This window comes from Rhinatrema bivittatum, chromosome 12 (genome assembly GCF_901001135.1).
Source record: "Rhinatrema bivittatum chromosome 12, aRhiBiv1.1, whole genome shotgun sequence".
Taxonomy (NCBI): Eukaryota; Metazoa; Chordata; class Amphibia; order Gymnophiona; family Rhinatrematidae; genus Rhinatrema; species Rhinatrema bivittatum.
The window spans coordinates 86,920,970-86,943,550 of record NC_042626.1 but is presented as its reverse complement, the minus strand read 5'-3'; the positions used below and the strand labels follow the sequence as shown (position 1 = coordinate 86,943,550).

General features: G+C 34.4%; 4 protein-coding genes and 1 long non-coding RNA gene across 6 annotated transcripts in view; 4 read left to right on the top strand and 1 right to left on the bottom strand.

Annotated features, from left to right (window-relative positions):
• The first annotated feature begins 82 nt into the window (after nucleotides 1–82).
• HOXB7 (homeobox B7) lies at nucleotides 83–3,745 on the top strand. Its single transcript, XM_029572950.1, has 2 exons — nucleotides 83–598; nucleotides 3,163–3,745. The coding sequence occupies exons 1-2, from the start codon at nucleotides 199–201 to the stop codon at nucleotides 3,414–3,416; spliced, it is 654 nt and encodes a 217-aa protein (XP_029428810.1). The 5' UTR covers nucleotides 83–198; the 3' UTR covers nucleotides 3,417–3,745.
• LOC115073949 lies at nucleotides 2,267–21,727 on the bottom strand. Of its 2 annotated transcripts, none has more exons than XR_003852160.1 (3): nucleotides 21,609–21,727; nucleotides 9,922–10,214; nucleotides 2,267–5,797 (listed from the first exon to the last, which is right to left on the bottom strand). It is a non-coding gene; the product is annotated as an uncharacterized LOC115073949 (long non-coding RNA). The 2 variants fall into 2 exon arrangements; XR_003852159.1 differs by lacking the exon at nucleotides 21,609–21,727 and adding an exon at nucleotides 18,591–18,910.
• Nucleotides 5,708–22,581, top strand: part of HOXB4 (homeobox B4) — a 29,112-nt gene continuing 12,238 nt past the window's right edge. Inside the window, 1 exon segment of the mRNA XM_029572946.1 lies at nucleotides 5,708–5,825. The gene's annotated coding sequence lies outside the window, so the exon portion shown is untranslated.
• On the top strand, nucleotides 11,575–13,791 carry HOXB6 (homeobox B6). Its single transcript, XM_029572949.1, has 2 exons — nucleotides 11,575–12,158; nucleotides 13,100–13,791. The coding sequence occupies exons 1-2, from the start codon at nucleotides 11,747–11,749 to the stop codon at nucleotides 13,354–13,356; spliced, it is 669 nt and encodes a 222-aa protein (XP_029428809.1). The 5' UTR covers nucleotides 11,575–11,746; the 3' UTR covers nucleotides 13,357–13,791.
• On the top strand, nucleotides 15,428–17,886 carry HOXB5 (homeobox B5). Its single transcript, XM_029572945.1, has 2 exons — nucleotides 15,428–16,319; nucleotides 16,919–17,886. Exons 1-2 carry the CDS (start codon nucleotides 15,773–15,775, stop codon nucleotides 17,164–17,166), a joined length of 795 nt encoding a protein of 264 aa, XP_029428805.1. The 5' UTR covers nucleotides 15,428–15,772; the 3' UTR covers nucleotides 17,167–17,886.

Here is a 22,581-nt window from a genome sequence, read left to right as displayed (position 1 = left end):
TTTTTCCACATTACAAGAGCAGTGGGATGCTCAGCTTTCATTGGTAGAGATGAAATCACGTGCCCAAGAGTCACATGGTCTGGGAGGAAAAAGGGGGTCCTTTTTGGTGTAAATCTGGACTCTAATTCCGTAATATATCACGGTACCTCGTAAAACCGACACTAAAACGTCCCGGCCTACAAATCATCCGGCCAAATTATGAGTTCATTGTATTATGCGAATGCTTTATTTTCTAAATATCAAGCCGCAAGTTCGGTTTTCCCGTCCGGAGTCTTCCCTGAGCAAACTTCTTGCGCTTTTGCGTCCAATGCCCAGCGATCGGGCTATGGCTCCGGCTCAGGAGCGTCTTTTGCTGCCTCCATGCCTGGGTTGTATAGCAATGGAAGCAGCATGCACCCCCAACCCCCGAGCATGTACTCAGCCAGCTACGGCCTGGAAGCCACCTCCTTCAATATGCACTGTTCTCCCTTCGAACAAAACCTCTCAATGATGTGTACAGGGGACAGCTCCAAGCAAAACTGCAACAAAACGGACCAGAGAGACTCTGATTTGCAAAACGAGAGTAACTTCCGGATCTATCCGTGGATGAGAAGTACAGGTAAGTCAGAGCCGTTAGTGGAAGAAAGAAGGGCACCTTAGGGAAAATGACAATTATTCTTTGGCATGCCGGGCTTGTCCCCTTATCTTTATGACTTTTTGTCAAAAGGATTTCTCTTATTACAAAGAGATTCAGTAAGGACATCCTTTTAGCTTTAAATATTTAATTGTACTAATGATTTTGTTTAACAAAGCTTAATTTATTTTAAATACCAGAATATTTATAGATAGTTGACTGTATACTTATTAATAGCTGAGACTGTTGACCATGTATTGTGTTTCAGACCAGGTAATAGTAATAATGATAATAGTAATGTGCAGTTACTGTTTTATGACAAATGCCATAACACAATTGTGGCCCATAGATCCATCCATAGTTAAAGAGGTTCTTGCAAACACAGACATTTCTGGAAAAGGGAAACTCTGCAAATGTCCTCATGTAAGAAACTGGCTTTCCAGTGTTTTGTTTTGTTTTGTTTTTGCTTGTTTGTTTTATTTATTTTTTTGCTATTCAGTGAGTTTTGCAAAAACGTCTGTTTAGCGCTAATCTCCGTTAACATTTAAGAGCGAGATTATAAAAGCATACAGTTCTCAGAAACCAATATGTGTTGTTCAGCCTTTCTGCAAACGTATGAACATATTTTCATGCAAGACATAATAAGAGAGAATGTTTCATCAGGATAAAGTGCCACTTATCCAATATATTTAAAATCCAAATTTGTCTCATGTAGCCGTTCAACTGATGGTGGGCGTATTTCATTTCTAAAAGTGTGTTTTCTTGCAATGTGTTATGGTTATTTACCATTTAATAAACCAACAACAAATTACCCCAATGAATTAAAGAAGGTGCAGTCTTGACATTTCATCTCTCTAAAAGAATAAATCGCTGGACTTCAGGAAACATAATATGCATATATGAGGTGTGTGCTTTTAAACTTTCTCTCTTAGAGGTTAATTAAAAAGAGACTTTCTCGAGAATTATATCTAACTTTGTCTGTTTAGTCTTTTCCAGATACCTGAGGCTTTTCTAATGACAAAAGTTGATGTTTCATTAAAACAAAACTGGAGTTCACTCATGTGAATCTATTTCTCTAAAAATAAAGTAAAACAACACAAACACACAACATTTCTGTTTCAATATTGGCATTTCGCATTTTATTGCTTCGAAATGTATAATTTGCTAAAAAGTGGAGTCTTTTTGAAAGTTTATGGCTAGACAAAGATCCTAGGAAGCTAGTGCATGTACGAAAGAGTGGCGGTTAACACTGGTCCATTAACTGTTATATAATTCATTTACTTATACACGTGATTTAATAAAGATCAAATAATTACGACAATAAACATTTCATCGCTGGCTTTTCTTCCTTTTTTATCCTTGTTCTGCATTGTATGTTACATGGCACTAAAATAAGCAGGAGTCCAGTGACACATTGTAATGCACTGATGACAAGATGGCCAGGTTGTGTTCTTTGTGATTTGTTGCGTCCAAATTCTACATGCGTCTAATATGTTGTCACCTGAGTGCTTAGCTGAGATGTTATAGCTCCGTCAGGAAAACGAGGGACTTCTTACTCGATAATGTTTTATGGCAGTTTTCTCAATGGATTTTATAACCCACATTCCACAGACCCTGTTACAGTGTTACTTTTTCTGCGTTCTGCATTGGTCAGGTTGTAGTGTTTTGTTTTGGGGAATGTTAGGCTTTTTTTTTTTGTGCCAGGAGAGGTCTGATGTAGTAAGGGCTTGTCCATGATTGGCTTTGGAGAGAATGGTGACTACATCTGTCTCTTAAGTTCTTCATGAAACATTTTGGAAAAGTTAATCACAGTAATCTACTTTCATCTTGCAGAAGTACTCGAGTATCTGAAATATTAAATTCACAAACCATCCAATAGGAAAGGTATTTTCAATCAAACAATTATTTTGTTGTTTCCAGTTTCTGAGTAGAAACAGAAATCTACCCCATCCTGGTATATTTTTAAATTATATTTAGCATTGTATTGAGGTACAAATCTTACACACCAGTAGGCAGAAAATATTATCATAACACATAAGACAATCCCGTGGTGTAAGAATTAGGTTATTTAGTTTCATTTATTTAATTACAGTTCATTTACTTATACACAAAAAATATTGAAATCACATTTTCCTGTAATTGAAACAATAGAAAATCAACCTAATGTGATACAAAATATTACTCAACAGGAGCATCTTTATGATAAATGATAATTCTTAATATCTTCTAATGAAATTATACTTCTATTCTCTAGAGCAAAATATTTGGGACTTGCAGTGCCTAGGTCATAACATACTAATAAGAAGGAAACTAGTAGACTCTTTCCTAAAGTACAGCATAATGGATTATTTTCAGGAAACTGTTTTTATACATGACTGAATCTGTGGTTTGATTACAGTTCTTAACGTTTTTAAAAGATTTTCCATTTAAAAAGAAAGATTATAGCTGAACTGAAGAAAACCCCGAAAGGAGGTCAGTGAATAGTCAGAAAACTGTTTTAAAACAATTTCAAAAGTCAGTTAAATGCATGTTATTTGTTCTTTTTATAGGAACAGACAGGAAAAGAGGACGTCAAACTTATACCCGGTACCAGACGCTTGAGCTAGAAAAGGAATTTCACTACAATCGCTACTTGACCAGGCGAAGGCGCATTGAAATTGCTCATGCCCTGTGCCTGACGGAGAGACAGATCAAAATTTGGTTCCAGAACAGGCGCATGAAATGGAAAAAGGAAAACAAAACTACCTGCCAGTCTTTAAACAACCAGGAAAAAACCGAGGCTGAAGAGGATGAAGAAGAGTAAAATTGTCTTAAATTTCAACAAGTAAAACCAGGAAACATGAAAAACTCCTAAACAAAAAGACTATTGAAATATATTACTGATACACTCATGATTCCTGTCACTGACGATATACTACCTATACTTAAAAGTCTTTTGTACAATAGAATGGAAGATAATATCTACCTATTAAATGTGGCTAAATTCAGAATGAATACATTTTTTATGTGGGTCTTCATATAGTACAGTATTTGTAAATCTTCCTGTTTGTATTTCTTTAAAAAAAAAAAAGTCTTGTGTAATTTAGTATCAAGTAAGGCGTTGTGTAGCATCTTTGTTTAGACAATGTGATGTAAATTATTAAGGGAAAATATACTTGGCGTATATATTACTATGTAAATACTATGGTTCTCTGTACTTGTTTCATGTATTATATTCTGTGCAGCTTTTCTCCTTGTTGTGGTGCTGTAATCTGTGTAAATTTTACCTATTTCACTTTGGACCACTTCTCTTTGAAGGCACTATACACTTATTATTATTGTGACATGGCAACTATTTGGTGTATTTCAAATTAACAGCTTATTTAATAGCAGCTTGACTCCTTTTGTTTGTTAAATTCGAATTACTTAAGCATTTTTAAGTTTTTATGTGTTATGTGATAATTCTTCCAAATAAAAGAAATCTCAATAGTCCACAGTCTGCATTCATTCTATTATCCTTTTCTTTTACTTAATATATTTTCTTAATGTTTTCTTTATACTTTACCATAACTATGCTTGAAAGTTGAGCTATTCTAGCATGTAAATTTTAAACCTTATCTATATGAACAATTTTCAAAACTACAACAAACATAAATGCTTAGGATCTTTAATTTTTTTAAGTATCTGTTTTTCTATTGTTAAATAGATTATTCAGACATTTAACAAAGAAAGCAAATAGACAAAATTTTACAATTCGAATTATCTTATGTAATGTCTTATACAAGGGTATTATAGGTTAGTATATATTCTAAATACTATTTAGAATCAAAATATCCACAAAAGTAAATTAATCTAAGTAAAAGAAAGAAATAATACAAATAATATTTCCTTGTACACATTTTTACACACTTTTGCAGATTCTCCTTTACCATGAATTGTTATATTCTTTAAAATATATGTATTTTAATTTTTGAATCAGTAAAAATGTACATAATACCCTACCACAGAAAAGATTTTCCTAATAATAATAATGAGTGAAGTATTTATCGCTATTTTTGATCATTTCTAATCAAAGCGATCAGAACCACAGAACTATCGGCTTCCCCCTTTCAAAGCAAAAACAAACAACAAACGACATTCTACTCAGAATATTTTCTTGTGTCCCCCCCTCCCCCATTTCTTTATTACAAATTGCAATTAAACATATGGACATGACAGTTATAGGGTCATACTTCAAATAGGTTTTAAAGGTTTTACTTGGTCTGAGTCCTAAAATGATTATTCATATCATAGAGATAACGCAGTCATAAGTATTTCTGTTTCTCATTTCTCCAAGAAATTCATAAGGTACCAATGAGATTATATTTGTATGCATTAGTTACAAAATTCCCCAGTTCGAGCTTCATATAGATAATTGGAATGCTGCGCATTGAGTTCGAGAAAATTCCAGACCTTGGAGTCCCTATTTTGCTTTCTAATGCCCCCTGTTGTGGTTGGCACAGACTAGAACCTCGGAATTCTGCTTGTCTGAAAATCGGCAAGACCTGATTAAAGGTACTTCGCTTTCTAGGGTAACAAAATAATTACAGATCAGAAAACCTGTAACTCAAAAATATAGCGTCTTCTGTTGAGAAGAGTTAACAAATAAATATAAATGCAAATTTCGAACTGGGGTTCAGAACTGTAGTAGTCATCAAATCACATCTCTCTTTTTTGTGCAATTCTTTTGATTTTCTCAAAAACATTTTTTTAAGGCTTCCCCTTATTTGATCTCCACAGTTCTTTACATTTTCACAGTCTATATACTTTCAGAAAAAATCTTTCTATCTTTAATGGCTGAAACAGAAATAAACGGAAATAAACCCTTGAATCTTTACATATTCTTTATATTTGTAAAAAAAAAAAAAAAAAAAAAGATGGCGGCCGAGAAAAGACTGCTGTTAAAGCAGTCATGAAGAAATGCAATAAATTCCTTGTTGTTTTATGAAAATTTACAACTTTGTGATAGAACTTTATGAGTGGCTGGATACTGGGATTGGCCAGGACCGGTCATGTGGACGGGTAACCGTGAACATGAACTTTTTATGATTTCCCATGTGGTTATATTGCAGCATTCTTTTGGCCACCGCACCTTGGGTCGGATCAGTGTCCTCCTTTAGGGCTCTCCTTTCGTTATATTTTTCACTTCGGGTATAGCTCAATAGGCTAAAAGAAAAAAAAAACAACAAAACGAGTTAAGTGAAATTATTTTATACCTGTGTTAATTTGCCTGCTGATTTGGGATTTCAGTAGTAATGGAGGGGAAATGGAGAATCTGTTCGGAGTGGAGGCTGATATCATTTTTCAAGGAGGGAAGTTACTCCATTTTCTATGCAAATGACAGAAATGCAAGAAGCTATCACAAGTCAGAGAGGGAAGCGACGGCTATCAGGTTGGGACAATATTTGTCAGCTAAATATAAACAAACTCCCTTTTCCTTTATTTTCTTCTTATACCCAAAGAAATGGACCCTAAAGGTAAGGAAATAAAAGTTTCTTTAATATATTTTGTCTGTAGAATTTATAAAGTCAAACTAAGCAGGCAGAATCTGTGCAGTTCTCTAGGCTAGCTAAGAAAGAAAAACGTATTTAAATTATAGATTTAACAGAAGAATTGTGAAACCGATAATGCAAATGAGGGTTTTAGCACGAGCTACCTTATCCATTTTATTTACTGTAGATAAAAGAAATATTTGTTTTTCTTGGACTAACAACACATCTATGAGGATGATTTTTAACGCTGTATATATATATATATATGTAAAAAAAAAAAAAAACCCAAAACATTTTTACAAGCTTTATTATTTCCCAGGAGAATTATATTGTCAACTGTCTTTTTTCAAGGCTTGTCTATAATTTGGTGAGGCTTCTGCAGCGACCAGTTGGATTTTGGGTTACTCTCTAGGGTCATAATTACATGGGTGGTTTCATCAAGGGGATAGCATTCCATAGTATGTCTGGTAAGGAGGTAGTTTATACACTATAAGAAAACAAAAAGATCTCAAAATTATTGGAAAAATTAAGAACACAATGGTAAAAGAATGCCAAATAAAAAAGAAAGAAATTAAGATGATAAATGTTATACATTATGATTGTCCAATCATAATAGCAAACTGAACGGTTTATTTTATAAAAACAGTTTAGTAACAAATGAAAGTTATATATTCTTGCCATTTGCAATAATTTTTACTCATTTAGATATTTGTGTTGTTGTACCTTCCCTAGTTGAGGCTCAGTTTTACACATTCAAATGTATTGCATTAATTTACTTAGCAAATTATATTTACCAGTTTAATGGTTTACTTCATAATCTGAAAACATTAAATAAATCTCATAGTATTATTAAATATCTCTTTATAGAACTGAATGATATGTTTAAACCATTAATTACAAAATAAATTATATTCACATATTTTCAGAACTACAATTTCTACAAACAACTGCTTAAGTAGCAGTAAAGTTGTATATGAAATAGAATAGTCACTAAATGTATAACTCATACAGTAATAGTACTCTAGTAAAATATATTTTAATTTACAAAGCTAATAAAAATATATTTAATTTCACATATGCAGGAAAATATACAATTATATCATGATCTTATACAGCTTAGGTAGGTAAAAACTGTTATACTTTTTGATGTTCCAATCTTATTAATTTATGTCATTTTGTTATTTCTTTGTTTATATTATTACATTTGCTATAACCACTTGTAGAATACAGTAGATACATGTTTGTTCCAGTCCTTTTATGATTGCTTCAGTCCTCTAACTTGACTTTTTTTTTAAGAAAACTTAATATTTTGATATAGCTTTAGATAACTTAATAATTGAAGAATTCCTATTTTATGTGTTATCGTTTATTTAAAAAAATGGATATTCTTTGAACCTTTATATTTTACTCATTATGAATGACTTTATGCAGATTCATGTCAAATGTATGCTGTCTGCTGCCATCTACCGTCGGAAACATGACGCATGGGGTTTGCTTGAAGGTTTAAAGATAGTCTAAATCTAATCCCATATTAACATTTGAAAAAAAAATATCAGTGCAGAAAGCATAACAGAAACATGAATATTCTCACTGCTCTTTAGTGCAGCTTTCCCTGCTGAAGCTGTAAAAACAACAGAATCTGTTTAGTTATAATACTTTCTAAATTATTGAACAAAACTGTAACAGAAACCTTGTAAAAAGATTCGGAAGCAAAGGCAGAAAAGTGAGATTTTGCTCACTTCTTGAGGTTGGTCCTGGTTAATTGAGTTTATAGGTCTGGAAAGATGCAGTATCACATCTTAATCATGAGGGAAAGAACTATATATATTTTTTCAAATCACAGTTCGATTTTAAGGACAATGCATGTCTGTGATCAAAAGAGTTTTGCGAATTGAGAGTTTTCTGTGACTAAGTGTAAAGGAGCGGGATGGTGTAAGCACTCTGCTCATAATAGTGATGGGTCTCTATTTAACCTTTTTTCGGTTTGGAACATTATTCATTTACTCCATTTCATAATCCTGTTCATCCCAACTCTCAATATGGCCCAAATTAACTAAAACGAAGTCTGATTTGCTCATTGTTTGGAGGTGGCTTGCTTTTAATTCCTCTACTATTTCTTTCTTAATCCTCTGGTTTTGCGGAAATAAGGTAATGTTATACATTTTTACTTTCGCAACGTCTTTCTTGTTAATTATTAGCTAAGCTTTTATTATGGAAACAATGGCAAATTCATGTGGTAACTTTTCAAGTAGCCATTAACAAGGTTATTATGGAATGCAGGGGAAGTCAGGTAAATTAAACTGATTGCTGGAAGTTAAATTTTACATATTGAATGGGTTATTTGACTTCAGATAGAAACTGCTTCCCCCCCCCCCCTCTCAAATATGGTAAAAAATACTCTCATTTGTTACATATAATAGATTAAGAAAAGTGAAATTTTATAGTAACATCTTTTTTTTCCCCAAAACTGCTTTTCTTTTGGTTTATTTCTAATTCAAAATGAAAGAGCTTTCATCCAGGTTGTTAGTGTTAACCGACTTTATTGCAGCAATAAGTCCTCTGAGGGAGGGCGCCTGCTGTGTCACTTCACTTGGTTACAAAGAGCTCAAAGTGCACATGAAAAGGAGTCCCAATTTTGACCAGATTCTACACTAACTCTCTAAAATGCTCCTGTTAATCTTTTTAATGATATATTATTTTGTGGCAGACTGTTGTGACTTTTTATATATCCACTGGAGTAACTAGAAACCTCATGTATGAGCTGCTTAGTTATTTTTCTTTTTCATAGTACAATAAGAATACGAAAAAAAAGTAAAATGACAACTTTTAGACATTATGCAGTACAATGAGTTATTGAATTATATACATAAATACATAGAGGTGTAAAACAGTTTTTTTGAAATATGATTTTAACTTTATGTGTTTTAAATTTTCGAAATTTGCATAAAAATTATTGTGGCCCAGTTTAATTCTGACTATAATACTTCTTAAATGCATCCTTTTGCTTTTAATTTAATTTAATTTAAATCTATTTTTTGAGAAATGTAAGCGAGAGGTCCAAGGTCTGCTTTTCATCATGCAAATGTGCAGTAAAGGAGGCCAAAAGCCTGTTCCCCAGATCAAACAGTAAACAGGCGCAAAGCCGCTTCTAAATGACTGTCCAGAAAAAAATCGCCGAATTTACAGCTGGGTCTTCAAAGTTAAAAAAAAATAAAAATAAAAAGAGTGCACACTTTCTGGAAACGTAATTAAATCGTTAAATGTCTCATTTTTAAGCATATGTTTATATTCATAAGAAATCCAAGACATCACTCTTCTTTATTTAGACATTTGTGCTGTAAAAACAATTTCAGAATTGCAGTGGATTATAATGTGCACGAGGAAATCTATATATTTTTGACAGCCAACTATAAAGTTTAATAGCTTTGAATCTTCTTGGTATTTATGTTGGTAAAGATGGGTAAATTTATATTTGCATATGAAAAATAATCACAGGAAGATGAAATATTTTATTTTTATAGTGCAGTTGAAACTCAGAAGAGAATAGTCTAATACCACAACAAGAAATTGTCAGGAAGCCAGTTTAGGTATTGCATAATATTTTTATTTTTATACATATACTTCCAGGACCTGTGAAGGCACTTCAGTAAAACAACCCTGAAGAAAGGTGACATATGTAGCCATTGCTGCAGAGCCAACTAAAAATGTATAATTTTAAATACAGCATTTTCAGATCATATTCTTTAAACCATAGCAAGAACAAGAAAAAAAGTAAATTTGCTTTTGATTTTTACTCACGCTTTCAATAATTATCAGGAATTCAAACTCCGAGGAGCACATTCAGACTGGGATAGGATTATCTCAGATCGCTGTTCTTCTCCATTTAAGCCATCAACAAACATTTAAAAAAAAAAAAAGAGAGATGAACTGGCAACAATTTTGTACAAAATTGCATACGATTCTTCTTCAAAATAGTATATTCAAGTTCATCCACTCATCGTCTCCTACTGTACAACTTTCTCTTTTCTGAGTTTAAGCATTGAAGTAAATGTTTGTAGGTTTTGAGTCCAATCCATACAGATAAGAAAGCACTGCAATAATAAATATAATAGAAACTTGTCAGCTGGAAAAGCCCACTTCCTTCTCATGTTATTCTTCTGAATTGTAAGAATTACATGTAATGTGATGTCCAATTAAAGGAGTACCTGACATAATCTTGGCTTCTTCGGTGCCAGCAGTTTTCCAAATAATTTAACTCTTTATAAATTTCCAGTCTGATAAATTATGTGCTGGTAATTTCAATAAGCTTTGCATGTTTGCTTTCTTGACCAGACAAATATATATAACCCACATTATGAAATATATTTCTTTTGTGTGCAGATAAGTTTGGGTAATGTGATAGACTAAACAGGGACAAACCGGAAATTTCCAAATTCAGTGACAAACTGGAAATTTCTGAATGTAAATCACCTAGGCATCGCTCGTCCCATATATATTATATATGTATTTGGAAAGACCGATGAACTTCAAGATTTTTATATATATTTTTATATATTATTTATATGTTTAATTCAGACCTGGAAGATAAAGAAAAAAAGAACATAGATGCGGACAGCGCAATCAAGATGTTCCAATATTTAATGGTTAAAATAAAAATTCACTTTTTCTGAATCGCTTAATTGAAGCTCGGACACAAATGGAAACTAAATATGAAGGAAAGTTCATTTGGCGCCTAAACATACATAAAGCAGCAGAATCATGAAATAAAAACTATCTTCCTGTTTTAAACGTAGCTCTGTGTAGCTTCAGCTCCTGATCATAACAGAATGCACTCTTTAACCCTGATGTGTCCCAGACAGGTTTTGGTAGTGAAATTAAAACGCAAGAGGGCACAATTCTGTGCAGACAGAAAATGATAGTCCATGAATAAGAAAATTGTTCGATTCTTACCAAAAATACCCTCAGCAAATGAAACAGAAAAGTAAGCCATGTAATTACATTAAAAAATATTTCAAAGGAAAGACTTCTTCGACTTTTCATCTAGTGTGACTGAAGAAATATGAAAGTTAATTTACAAAAAATAACTTTTTCTAATAGCAAGACTAATTAAAAGGATGAGGAGAGGAGAACTGCTCAAAAATCATATTTATAAGATCTACTTTTGTAATTATGATACTATCATTAGATATTGCATAATTCCAGTGTTGATACAAAGCAAAACTGGGGGTTAAGTATTCAGATAGGCGAATTAACTTTTTACTATACAGAATTTTGCTGTATGTTTAAAAGATTCAAAGGATTTGGATTTATGTTTTTCGCATAATACGTATTTGGTTAAGCGCTTTTCTTCCTTTTTTTTTTTTTTTTTCCAAAAAGGTAGATGGTTTTGTTATGGGGATCCCTAGTGCAATGGAAGCCCCTCATGGGTGCTATTTTGCAGTCTAAGACTCTTGCTATTGGTCAGTCCATGATCAGATGGTTCTATTTCCTTATGTCCCTCGCTGGCACCCGGCCATCCCCCTTCAGCTAAAACCCAATCTCCGATAAACTACTAATAGCTAAACCACTTGGACTATAAAACACAACAAATCATAAAGCCAAGGAAGGACGCTGCCTCCTCCCAATGAGTTCCTATTTTGTCAACTCCACTTTCCCGGTGACCCTGCCCGGTGGGCAGGAAACCTTCCTGGGGCAGCTCCCGTTATATTCTTCAGGATATGCGGATCCTTTAAGACACTACCCCGCTACCTATGGGGCTACTGGAGTCCAAGAGAAAGGTTACCCACCCTCCTCCTATTATCAGCAAACTAGCGGTGCTTACAGTCGGACAGCAGCTTGTGACTATGGGACAGCTGGATATTTCAGAGAAAAGGAGGCGTCTTGTGCCATCTCAGCACTGGACGATCAGGCTCCGTATAACCAAGAGCAACGGAAATCGGACTGCGAGCAAAATAAAACAATTTTTAGAGAAAGTGAGGAACAGAAGTGCTCCACACCGGTCTACCCCTGGATGCAAAGAATGAACTCCTGTAATGGTGAGTTAGATCCTTTCCCTTCTCCTTGCTCTTTATGTATCCAACAAACAGAAAACAATCTAAATAGTGGTGAACATTCTCAGGAGAACCGAGAAAAGTTTTATTTAAAAAAAGACTTTATACAGGTTTTTTAACTTTCTATCCCTTTGAGGAGTAATCAATATTCACACAATACACTATTATACCTCTTTGTCCTGGATGTACTGGTTCGCTTATATATGTATAGCTGAATCTATTTTATTCATACATAAAAACGCACGCTACTCAAAAGTTGTGGGGGTGGGGACATATTTTAAGTTATCTCATTTAAAGTACATAATTTAAGAGTACTAACTATTTGAAATGGGATAACTATTGTAATGAAATCCTCAAGTAATGAAAATCTCCCTGAAGAGACTTTTCTGGTGATATACTAGTATAAGTGCTATCTCGTCCATCACAAACGTAACAGTCGCCATGTTTAGATTTGTTGCCTTTTACGGTCCAAATTGATGTCCATTAATCCAGGACGTAAAGTGTCGAGTCCGTTAATGCATAGAGTATTGCAGATCAATACACTTCATTATTGCTTAAATGCTCAAATCCATTATTGTTACCGGTAGCAAGAAAGGAAGTACACCTTTTGATTTTACAGATAGGAATAAGTCAAATTCAGAGACATATACTGCCCAAGTTGCCTGTCACTCTCTCTCTCTCTCTTCTCTCTCTCTTCTCTCTCTCTCTCTCTCTCTCTCTCTCTCTCTCTCTCTCGTTACCAGGTAGAAATCAAACTTAGGAGTCACGAAAGAGTTGAGAAATAGAATGAACTGTCTTCAAACCTGTCTACTAATGAATGATTTCTTTTTAGAGAAAAGCAAATTATAAGCCGAATATAAAGCTACATTGTCATTGTCCTGCATTTATATCTATCTGCCTCGTTTAATTCGTGATTTGTGTAACAGGTTCAGCCTTTGGGCCCAGTGGCAGGAGAGGCCGACAGACCTACACTCGCTATCAGACTCTGGAGCTAGAGAAAGAGTTCCACTTTAACCGCTACTTGACCAGGAGGCGCCGAATTGAGATTGCACATGCACTGTGTCTAACAGAACGACAAATTAAAATCTGGTTCCAAAACCGGAGAATGAAATGGAAAAAGGAAAATAAACTACTCAGTTCCACACAGCTGAGCGCAGAGGAAGAAGAGAAGACAGCAGAATAATTAAACCTCGAAAGAATCAGAAATACGGAGAAGTGCAAATGCAGAAATAGGAGCTGCTTTGTAAACATGAAATGAGACTGTAGCCTTATAAGGTGTGCACCCAGAGACTCCACTTAAATTACAATTTCTAACATGGCATACTCTGCATTTACTGTACTTTCATTTCATTCCTTCAGGTGCACTACTTGTGTTTCCACCTTTTCTGTCACTGGCTACAATTGTACTTGGCTCTGTGTTGAATAGAAGTGCTACAATTATTGTGCCATTTTGATGTTCCTGTCTTCATTTTGTAAAGTGTTTCATGCACGACTGACTTATAGATTTTCGTTGTTAATTAATTAATCTTGGGTCCTGTAAATTTGGTTTACATTTTTAAACAAAATGAAGGAATTACTGCTACCAGATAGAAGGCTGAATGCTGAAAATTCTATTTGATTAAGTTTGTATTTGTTGTATTTGTAATTTGTATAAGTATAAAAAAAATGAAGTATTCCAATAAATGCATTCAACCTTCCTCTACCAGTTTATTTCTATATATGTTGTATATCTTTCACACATGTTTGAAAAGCATTGTTGGACGACACTTGAAAAGCATTAGAGAAGGCAAAGTCAGTAAATGAAAAGAATGATACCTTTCCTATTACTTTAAGCTCCTGCTCTTGAATTTAGGACCTGTCACCAAACATCTTTGCCTTGACATTTTGCTGTAATACATTGATTTTATCTTTCATATTATTTACACTGGAAACGATTGCTAGGATATCTGTGATGGAACGTGAACACAGTTTTCTTATTTGTATAAACACTCATACACATATACACTCAGTAAGAATCTATGCTCACATGCCATCAAAGACATCAAATATATCTGTTCTTATTTCAGGTTCTAAATTTCTAAGTAAGGTATCACAAAAAAGCATTTGCTTTATGCTAAACACATATAATTACTTCTTAAAATAAAACTAGTAAAGTTAATACAAATCTCACTAATAACGTGAATTCTTTGTCAAATACAAAAAAGAATAACTATTGACAAGCAATTCATTTTCTTGAAAAAGGGATTTGTGGCACATAGAAGCACATTGTGTGAAATATATTTAATTTCTAGCTTTCTTTCTTTATTTTTATAAGCTTAGCTGCTTAACAATAGTGTGTTTCTGTCTGCACTATTTCTCTAAATTGTTATGAACTTTTTACTAATATTTGTAGTAAAATTACTCTCCCATGCACCTGATCTCTCTCTTAATACTCCCATATCCTAACCTCTAAAATAATAAGCTTCAGTATTCATTGCCTTATGGCAGAAGCAGTTTGAATGTAAAAGCTTTTAAAGGAATTCATGGTGAAGCTGTACAGCTGTAGGCGATCACAGTAACTATGATGGTCATTCTTTTCATTGCCAGTAATTATTATAATTATATGTCACTTCCAATATGGCGCATAATTTCCAATGAGTTGCAGACAAGTATTTGAAATTCCTAAACTGTCCGGCAAACAGAAGAACTGAAAGAGACGCAATTGAGTAGAAATAGTGACTAGGCTTGGGGTTCACAGCTAATTATATCGAAAGGTCTATTACTCCATTTGAAAGAGCTACATCTCTGTCAGGAATATATCTGAGTCATCCACATATTGGCATATTGCATCGACTTACGTTTTTCTTTCGCAAACTGCGATGTGCATTGTCATTTTCAGAATTCAAGAATATAACTATGCAGATAACAGTGTGTGCGAAATAATGCCATCGTTTCATAATCAAAAAAATGTGTAATCCAGGTTTCTTCTTTGTTTCCTAAAGTATTTAAAACAGATCTCCTCTTCCAGGATTTAGCTTTTCTACATCTTTAATGTTATGAAGCAGTAGAAAGAGTTACAAAAAAGAACTAATCAGAATTTGATGGATCTGAACTGTTTTGTCATATATCGAAATTATTTATTTTGATGTGTAGCGTGTTTCTCTCAAAAAGTAAAACGTGAAAGGGCCAAAAATCCATAAAATAAAAACAGTGCAATTTGATACAAATTTATTATTATATCATTTTTTAGAATAAATGCTTACCATTAACTTGGTTGCTACAAAGTCTACTTCCAGTAGGTGGCGCAGTCCGCCAACATGGAACCAGTTCTTTTTCCTTTTTTAAAGGAAGCCTTGCTTTGACTTAGGCCTAACGATTCTCAGATCGTCATTATTTGTAACCATAGAGCATGAATTACCTCTTGAGGTCATCAGTGAGAATTTACGACTGGTCAACAAAAGCACGTGATTCCCAAACGCACCCCCACCCCCCATATTTGGCCGCATACATAGCAAAACGAAGTACAGTGCATTGCTATAATTCATTAATACATCATAAATCGTGAAGCACAGGGTTATAACGACCACGATCCACAAATCAAGCCCTCCAAAATAACCCAAATGAGCTCTTACTTTGTAAACTCGTTCTCAGGGCGCTATCCAAATGGCCCCGACTATCAGTTGCTAAATTATGGGACTAGCAGCACTATGAACGGGTCTTACAGGGATTCCAGCACCATGCATTCCAGCTCTTATGGCTACAACTACAATGGGATGGACCTTAGCATCAACCGCTCATCCTCTTCTAGCCACTTTGGGGCAGTTGCGGAAAACTCCCGCGGCTTCCCATCACCGGCTCAGGAGAGCAGGTTTAGACAAGCTTCTAGCTGCTCCTTATCATCTCCCGAGTCCTTACCCTGCTCCAACAGCGAAAGCCATGGAGGCAAACCCGCCTCCTCCCCGTCTGACCAAGCTACTTCTGCCAGTTCTAACACAAATTTCACAGAAATAGATGAAACCAGCGCGTCTTCGGAAACCGAAGAGAGCACCCAGAGAACTAGCAGCATTCCCAGGGCACAAACCGAACCAAGTGCGCCATCCACAGCAGCAACAGACGGACAGTCGCCACAGATATTTCCCTGGATGAGGAAGCTTCATATTAGCCATGGTACAGCTACTTTTATTTTCATTCTCTTTTGAACTGAATAGTCCAAGACGGCAAAGAATCATTGCAGCACGCCTCAGATGCAGCATGTATTATGTTTGTATGTGTGTGTATGTGTGTATGTGCGTGTGTGTATGGATATATATATAAAAACACACACACAAACACACATATAGAGAAAGACAAATGTACAGTTTTTAAACATAAATTGTCCTTCATAAATAGATTTGATTTCTTCTCTATATTACATATTACAATAATTTTTAAATGGGAAATTGAGTAAATGTACGAAATAGAAAGTAACAGAAAAAGAAATGACGACTTTTTAAATGTTCTACTAAATTATATTATGTTAAATATGAGATCAAGATAAAATGTATGAGAAAAGGCAATTTAAGCCACAAGCCTGGCAGTCCAATGCAGAAAACAAAAGAATGAACATGTACTCCAGGGATTTTTCTCATTTAAGTTCTGAATATACGGAACCAATCCCTTTCTATCTGACATGCATACACCCGTAAAATTTCAAAACACAGGAAGTATCCATAATTGCAAAGCCCGGTAAAATTCTCACGTCCTAAAATGTTGTTGGTGTTCTTTAGATATGACAGGACCAGACGGTAAGAGGGCGAGGACAGCTTACACCCGCTACCAGACCCTGGAGCTGGAAAAGGAATTCCACTTCAATAGGTATCTGACTCGGAGGAGGAGGATAGAGATCGCTCATGCCCTCTGCCTGTCCGAGAGGCAGATCAAAATCTGGTTCCAGAACAGGAGAATGAAATGGAAGAAAGATAACAAACTGAAAAGTATGAGTTTAGCCACGGCAGGCAGCGCCTTTCAGCCATAAATTAAAGAATAAGATGGGGTCTGAAGCACAGTCCCGAGCACTCTATAGTCAGGCACCTTTTTGGCATGTTGTTGGTATTTGAAACAACTACTGTGGTACTGCTAACACAACATTGTTCATGTTGAGTTTTGTTCCGTTTCTGTTTTGTTTTTTTTTTTTAATGCTCTCAATGGCAGTTGATGTTCTGAATGTTTATGTGTCATTATTATATTGATGCTTTCTGGAAAGTCAAGCATGTTTATCTGAGCTCTTAAATGTAATAACTTATTTATAATGGGTAACAAATAACGTTTTTTTGTGTTTACAGCTTTGAACATTTCTGTCTAAACTCAATTGGGGGATTCCTGCACTAATATAGCAAAGAAAAAAAGGCTCTTGTATCTTTTGTCTTTCAAATGTCAAGTCTGTGATTTTACCTCAATCGCTAGGCCAGGCAAGGCTCTCTAGCTCCAAACAGATTTTAACCTGCTCATGGATGTGGATACCTTTCAAAAATTGTATAAAACTGGAATCATGATTAGCATGTTCCAATGTTTGTAAATATTTTTAAAACAATTCTGATGTGACCAATAAAAGGGTTGTAGTTGGCAGAGTGAATGACATGTTACATGTACAATGGCAATCTGTCATGTCTGGCTGCCTGTTAGTATTTTGCCAATAAGCTTTTTGTATTTGTTTGTAGTTTTACTTAAAGTAAAAATAAACGTTTGTCCTATCGAACATGGCTGATGAATGTGTATTATATACTCAATCTGTATGTTAATGTTAGTTTGCAGCACTATGTATCTATGTGTTATTAGTCGTCACTGTCAGCAGCACTTATGCAAAGATATAAACCCAATCATGAAGCCTGACACTGCAGCTCTGTCCCTCTTGCCTAGCAGTAGCAAACTTTTATCAATTAATGAAAGCATATACCGCATACTATGTAGAACAAGAGGGCAAAAGGATAAAGTTAAGAAAGCTGCAGTTACCAGAATATCCAAATAAAACCCCTTAGGCAGCAGCATAATTAAAAAGTCAAGAAAATAAAGAAAAATGTCAAATCAAAACTTTACAAGAATTTTATAATATATCTGCAAAACAGGACAGTTCATGCATTACTTTTATCAACATAAAAATCCAAACTCTGTCCTTTAAACTTTTTGCCATCTATTTTGTGTCCTTAAATCTTTTTTTTATAAATTAGCCTGTGCCCAGAATTAAAATTATTGATTACAGTTCTGCACCTACTGATGCCTAATGCGATGCTTAACGTTCATTGCAGATATTTTAAAGAGCGTCGAAGATGTAAATGTTCTTATTCTGCTGTCCAGAGATCCCTCATCTCGATGTAAAGCGTTCTCTTGCCAAAATGCCTGCCACTAACATAATATAGTTTAGGTTATGATCGAATCAAGTAAAGTTGGATCTTACAGACTTACCAACTTAATCCCCCACTGTTTAGGCACTTCTTTAAAAAAAAAAGGAATGTGAGCTGCCTGGCCAGATCCAAGCTCAACTCTCCGCTTCGCCTTGTGTTTTTACCAGTGGTAAACTATACCAAAAGTGGGTATGACATTTAGATGTCAAATGAATAGGGTTTTATCTAGAAGTTAGATCGTAAAAATCGCCCAGACCTCAGACAGATACCCCTCACTGGCTCTCAAAAGTCACGTGAGGTCTATAAAGTTAGTTTTATGGTTTTGGGGAGTTGACAATGTACAATATATTTCACATTCTCTAGAATGTTAAGTGACACTTTAACTGCTTGGTTTGGCTTGAAAGGGATAGAAATGGGTTAGCACTTTTCCAGATGAGATAAACTCTAGCGATTGCGGGTATTGCTTCTTTATTGGTCCAGTCCAGAGGAATAGCAGCCTGTGCTCCTAAAAGTAAGTCCAGTATCTGTTTTAATTACCTTTAAGGTTAATGAAGAGAAACTGAGTTTGCGAACAGATCGGATCTCTTAATATCTCGACACGTGAAGCGTTTATATTCTCAAGTCCTTCATGTTTTGTATTTTGATTGGTTTAATAAATACGCTGGGCCCAAAAAACAGGAATATGCATATTTCCTAAAATTTCTCCTGAATAGTAATTTCATTGCAAACTTCGGCCTATCAAACGGTTGTCTGAGGATATGTGGATTTAATGTTATCTGTGATTAAATCTGAGCATGCTTTCCATCCCTCGCATGAATCTTATGTGTCTTTGAAATGTACTATTCGGGAAATTTAATGTTAAAGATGTTCTTATATTTTTGTTTTGGATAATTGGAGGCACTCAGAATCCATTATCCAGTTTATTTACCATCAAGCAACAGGAAATCTAGTAAACTTTATATTGCATGGAAACTGTATATCTCAGGATGCAATAAAAATATTTCAGAAACATTACACGTTATAAAGATTTTTTTTATCTTTAACTACAATATTTAATCTGTTTATCCACCTATCTTTCCATCTGTCTATTTATGTAGGCACATCAATCTATCTAACCTAACAATCTGCTTATATCCTATATGCAGACGTCTTCCCAGACTGACACGTTTAAGATGCAATATGTCTCTTGCCATAGATTGGCTGTATAAGTACAAAAACTTTAGATTTATAATATTCAGAACTTTTACAATTTAAACAAGATATGAAGGGGTTTTTCCCCAATATATTTAAAATGTTAAGATAACATTACAGTGAATGCTTCTTCAGTAAAGGCCAGTATCTATTTATGCAAAGGAATGTAGCTTTTCATTATGTCAGCATTGCACTGATATTACAGAAAAAGAACCAGTCTGCATGTTGTCTATGACAGAAGTTTTGCTTAGTATTTACTATCTCTGAAACTTAATCACTCACCATTTTACTAATGTTTGTGAAATTGTAAATCTATTCAGGAAACAAAATGATTTTCAGTTATTTCTGTTATGTAAAGTTATTTCTATTGGTGACTTTTATATGTCCAGGAATGCTATGGTAGCAACATTGATTTGCTAAGACTTCCTAGTCTGTGTAACTGGGAAAAACCGCTCAGTATAAATCAGGCCTTTGATGGACACATGCTCCTCTTATTTACAAAGCTTCAAACATAAGTTTACCATCTTTTATGGGGTTTGAGAGAGAGATGACTTTTTCTTCAAGGTCATTATAATTTACTACTTATTCTTTATTGTGGGGATGTTTTCCATATCTTAATCGTTTTGCTTAAAATTTCAGTGCTAAGATACATTGGGACTTTTTAATTACATATCATAATGTAATTATCTAACTTGCCTGGAAAATAAAATACACACTGCACCTATATGACATTTTTGTACTAATCCAACTTTTTGAAAAATAGGCTTATAATATTAATGAAAGAAAAGGGAGCAGTTATTAACTACCTTTAATTCTAATCACCTTTTTTATGCTATCTAATTGCCTCTTCCATAGTATTAATGCACTTTCAGGTGTCACTTGTTGAAAAAACTTAAAACAAAAACTTTCTTGTAATAGCATCAGACTAACATTGCTAATTTTGGAAGAATCAGCATTTGAGATCTTCATGAATCAAGTTATCTTTATAAAAGTTTAAGTATACTAGAAAGGGAATTTGGGGATAGATTTTGCTCTTATGCAACAGTTGCACCAGTTTCCTGCCAGTACTTCCCCTCCACCCATTGAAAATAATGGGATTTTTTGTTCAGAAATCTGATGCAGGTTTAGCACAAGAGTAGAAATGCCACAAACCTTTAATAAAACCTACTAAAATAATGTTATCATCCTCAGACTTGTACAAGTTAACTACAATCAGTATTCCACATGAAAATACCATTTACACTTTGGCCAGGTTTACAATATTTAAAACTTTTTTCTTTGCATTCTAACAACCAACAAAAGTAAATAACTACAGAAGAGTTTAGGCAAACTCTTCATCGGTTTTTTTACATTTCTTCATAGAACACTCATATCTATTAATCTGCGTCAGGAAAATATCTTAAACTGTAGAATAACTTCGGTTTGACCCCCATGGTTAATAATGCTGATCGGTGCAGGAAGAACATGTTGCATAATCTTTAATTACATATATATTATCCGATGTTTCATTTTCTAAAAACAGAGTAAAGTTCTTCAATTACTTTTAATTTTAGGACATTTAATCTGAGGGAACTTTTGGCCAGCAAGGAGATATCACACTGTGAAATTGTCCAATTACATGAAGTTTTATGAAGGGAGGGCTCTGTGTCCAAAACAGAAACAAAAGACTTGATTCTTGGGAGCCCTTGCATTGTCCTTCCCTCTTAACTCTCTTTGCCAACATCACAGGTAACTCTGATACCCTCTCCCGCATACGCACCACATTGCAGCCGGTTTCTATGTACACCAGGAGCAATGTTTAGACTGTCATTTCTGATACATTTGTCTTACAGCCCATATATAAATAATGCTGGATCCCACATAAGTACAAAAATGGTATTTTTCCAACCTGAGTCTAGCTTCACATCGGATGGAACTGATCCTCTTCGTTTCCTGTGTGGTTTAAATGGTTGGCAGCCACTTAAGGAAGAAAGAGTTCAGGGCTCTAGAATCTTCCTGTCATCTATTTTTTTTTATTACTATTTTTCTCCTTGCTGATGGACTAAGGAAGCAAAAGACAGTAAACAGGAAAACAAGGATCTGACCGTAGAGAAAAGGGAAGACTATATTTCATTTTTCATCAGTTTCCTCTCTTTATTAGTGCACATCAGGCACTGGAACAATTTGTTGCCCAGCAGCTGTAGGAGACAAAAATAATAAAAATAGATTTTATTGCTATGTTTATTTCTGCATATATCAGTTAATTATTTTTAAGATTTTCTGTGCCTCCGTTACGATTCTGTAAAATGATTTCAAGAAGGCCTAAAAAAAAGTAAAGTGTCTTATTCAAACAAGGTAAATTGCTTTCCATTGATCATATAATATTTCTTTACCACAAGAATAGGCTTTAATAACGCCCTCAATTAATTTTACTGAGCACTTCCATTTTAGAGATCCTAGTAAATGTTCAACTATATACTTCTTATGTACCATTTTGAAATACTTTGGTAAGCTTGTATTTCTTCTGGTGAAGTGAAAAGTTATTCCCACAGAAATTTCTTATCTTTTGCTACTGATACTTCATCAGATGTCCAGGCTTGAGAAATCTAGACTGGATTTCAACTGAAAGAAAAAGCAATACTCAGCATCCATAATAATTAACGCAGACGTGCAAATACACCTTATTTTAAAATGATTTCTGTAACTTTGTATCATTATGCATGGCCCGTTTTCTGAGATAACAGTATATGATATTATATTGAATGAACTGTATTATTTTTAGATCCGTTTCCATCAGTATATTCTCAATAGATAAATTAGTTGTTAAACATAGTAGAATTTACTAGTAGTGTATCCTTATTATGTTTGTATAAGCTGATCTA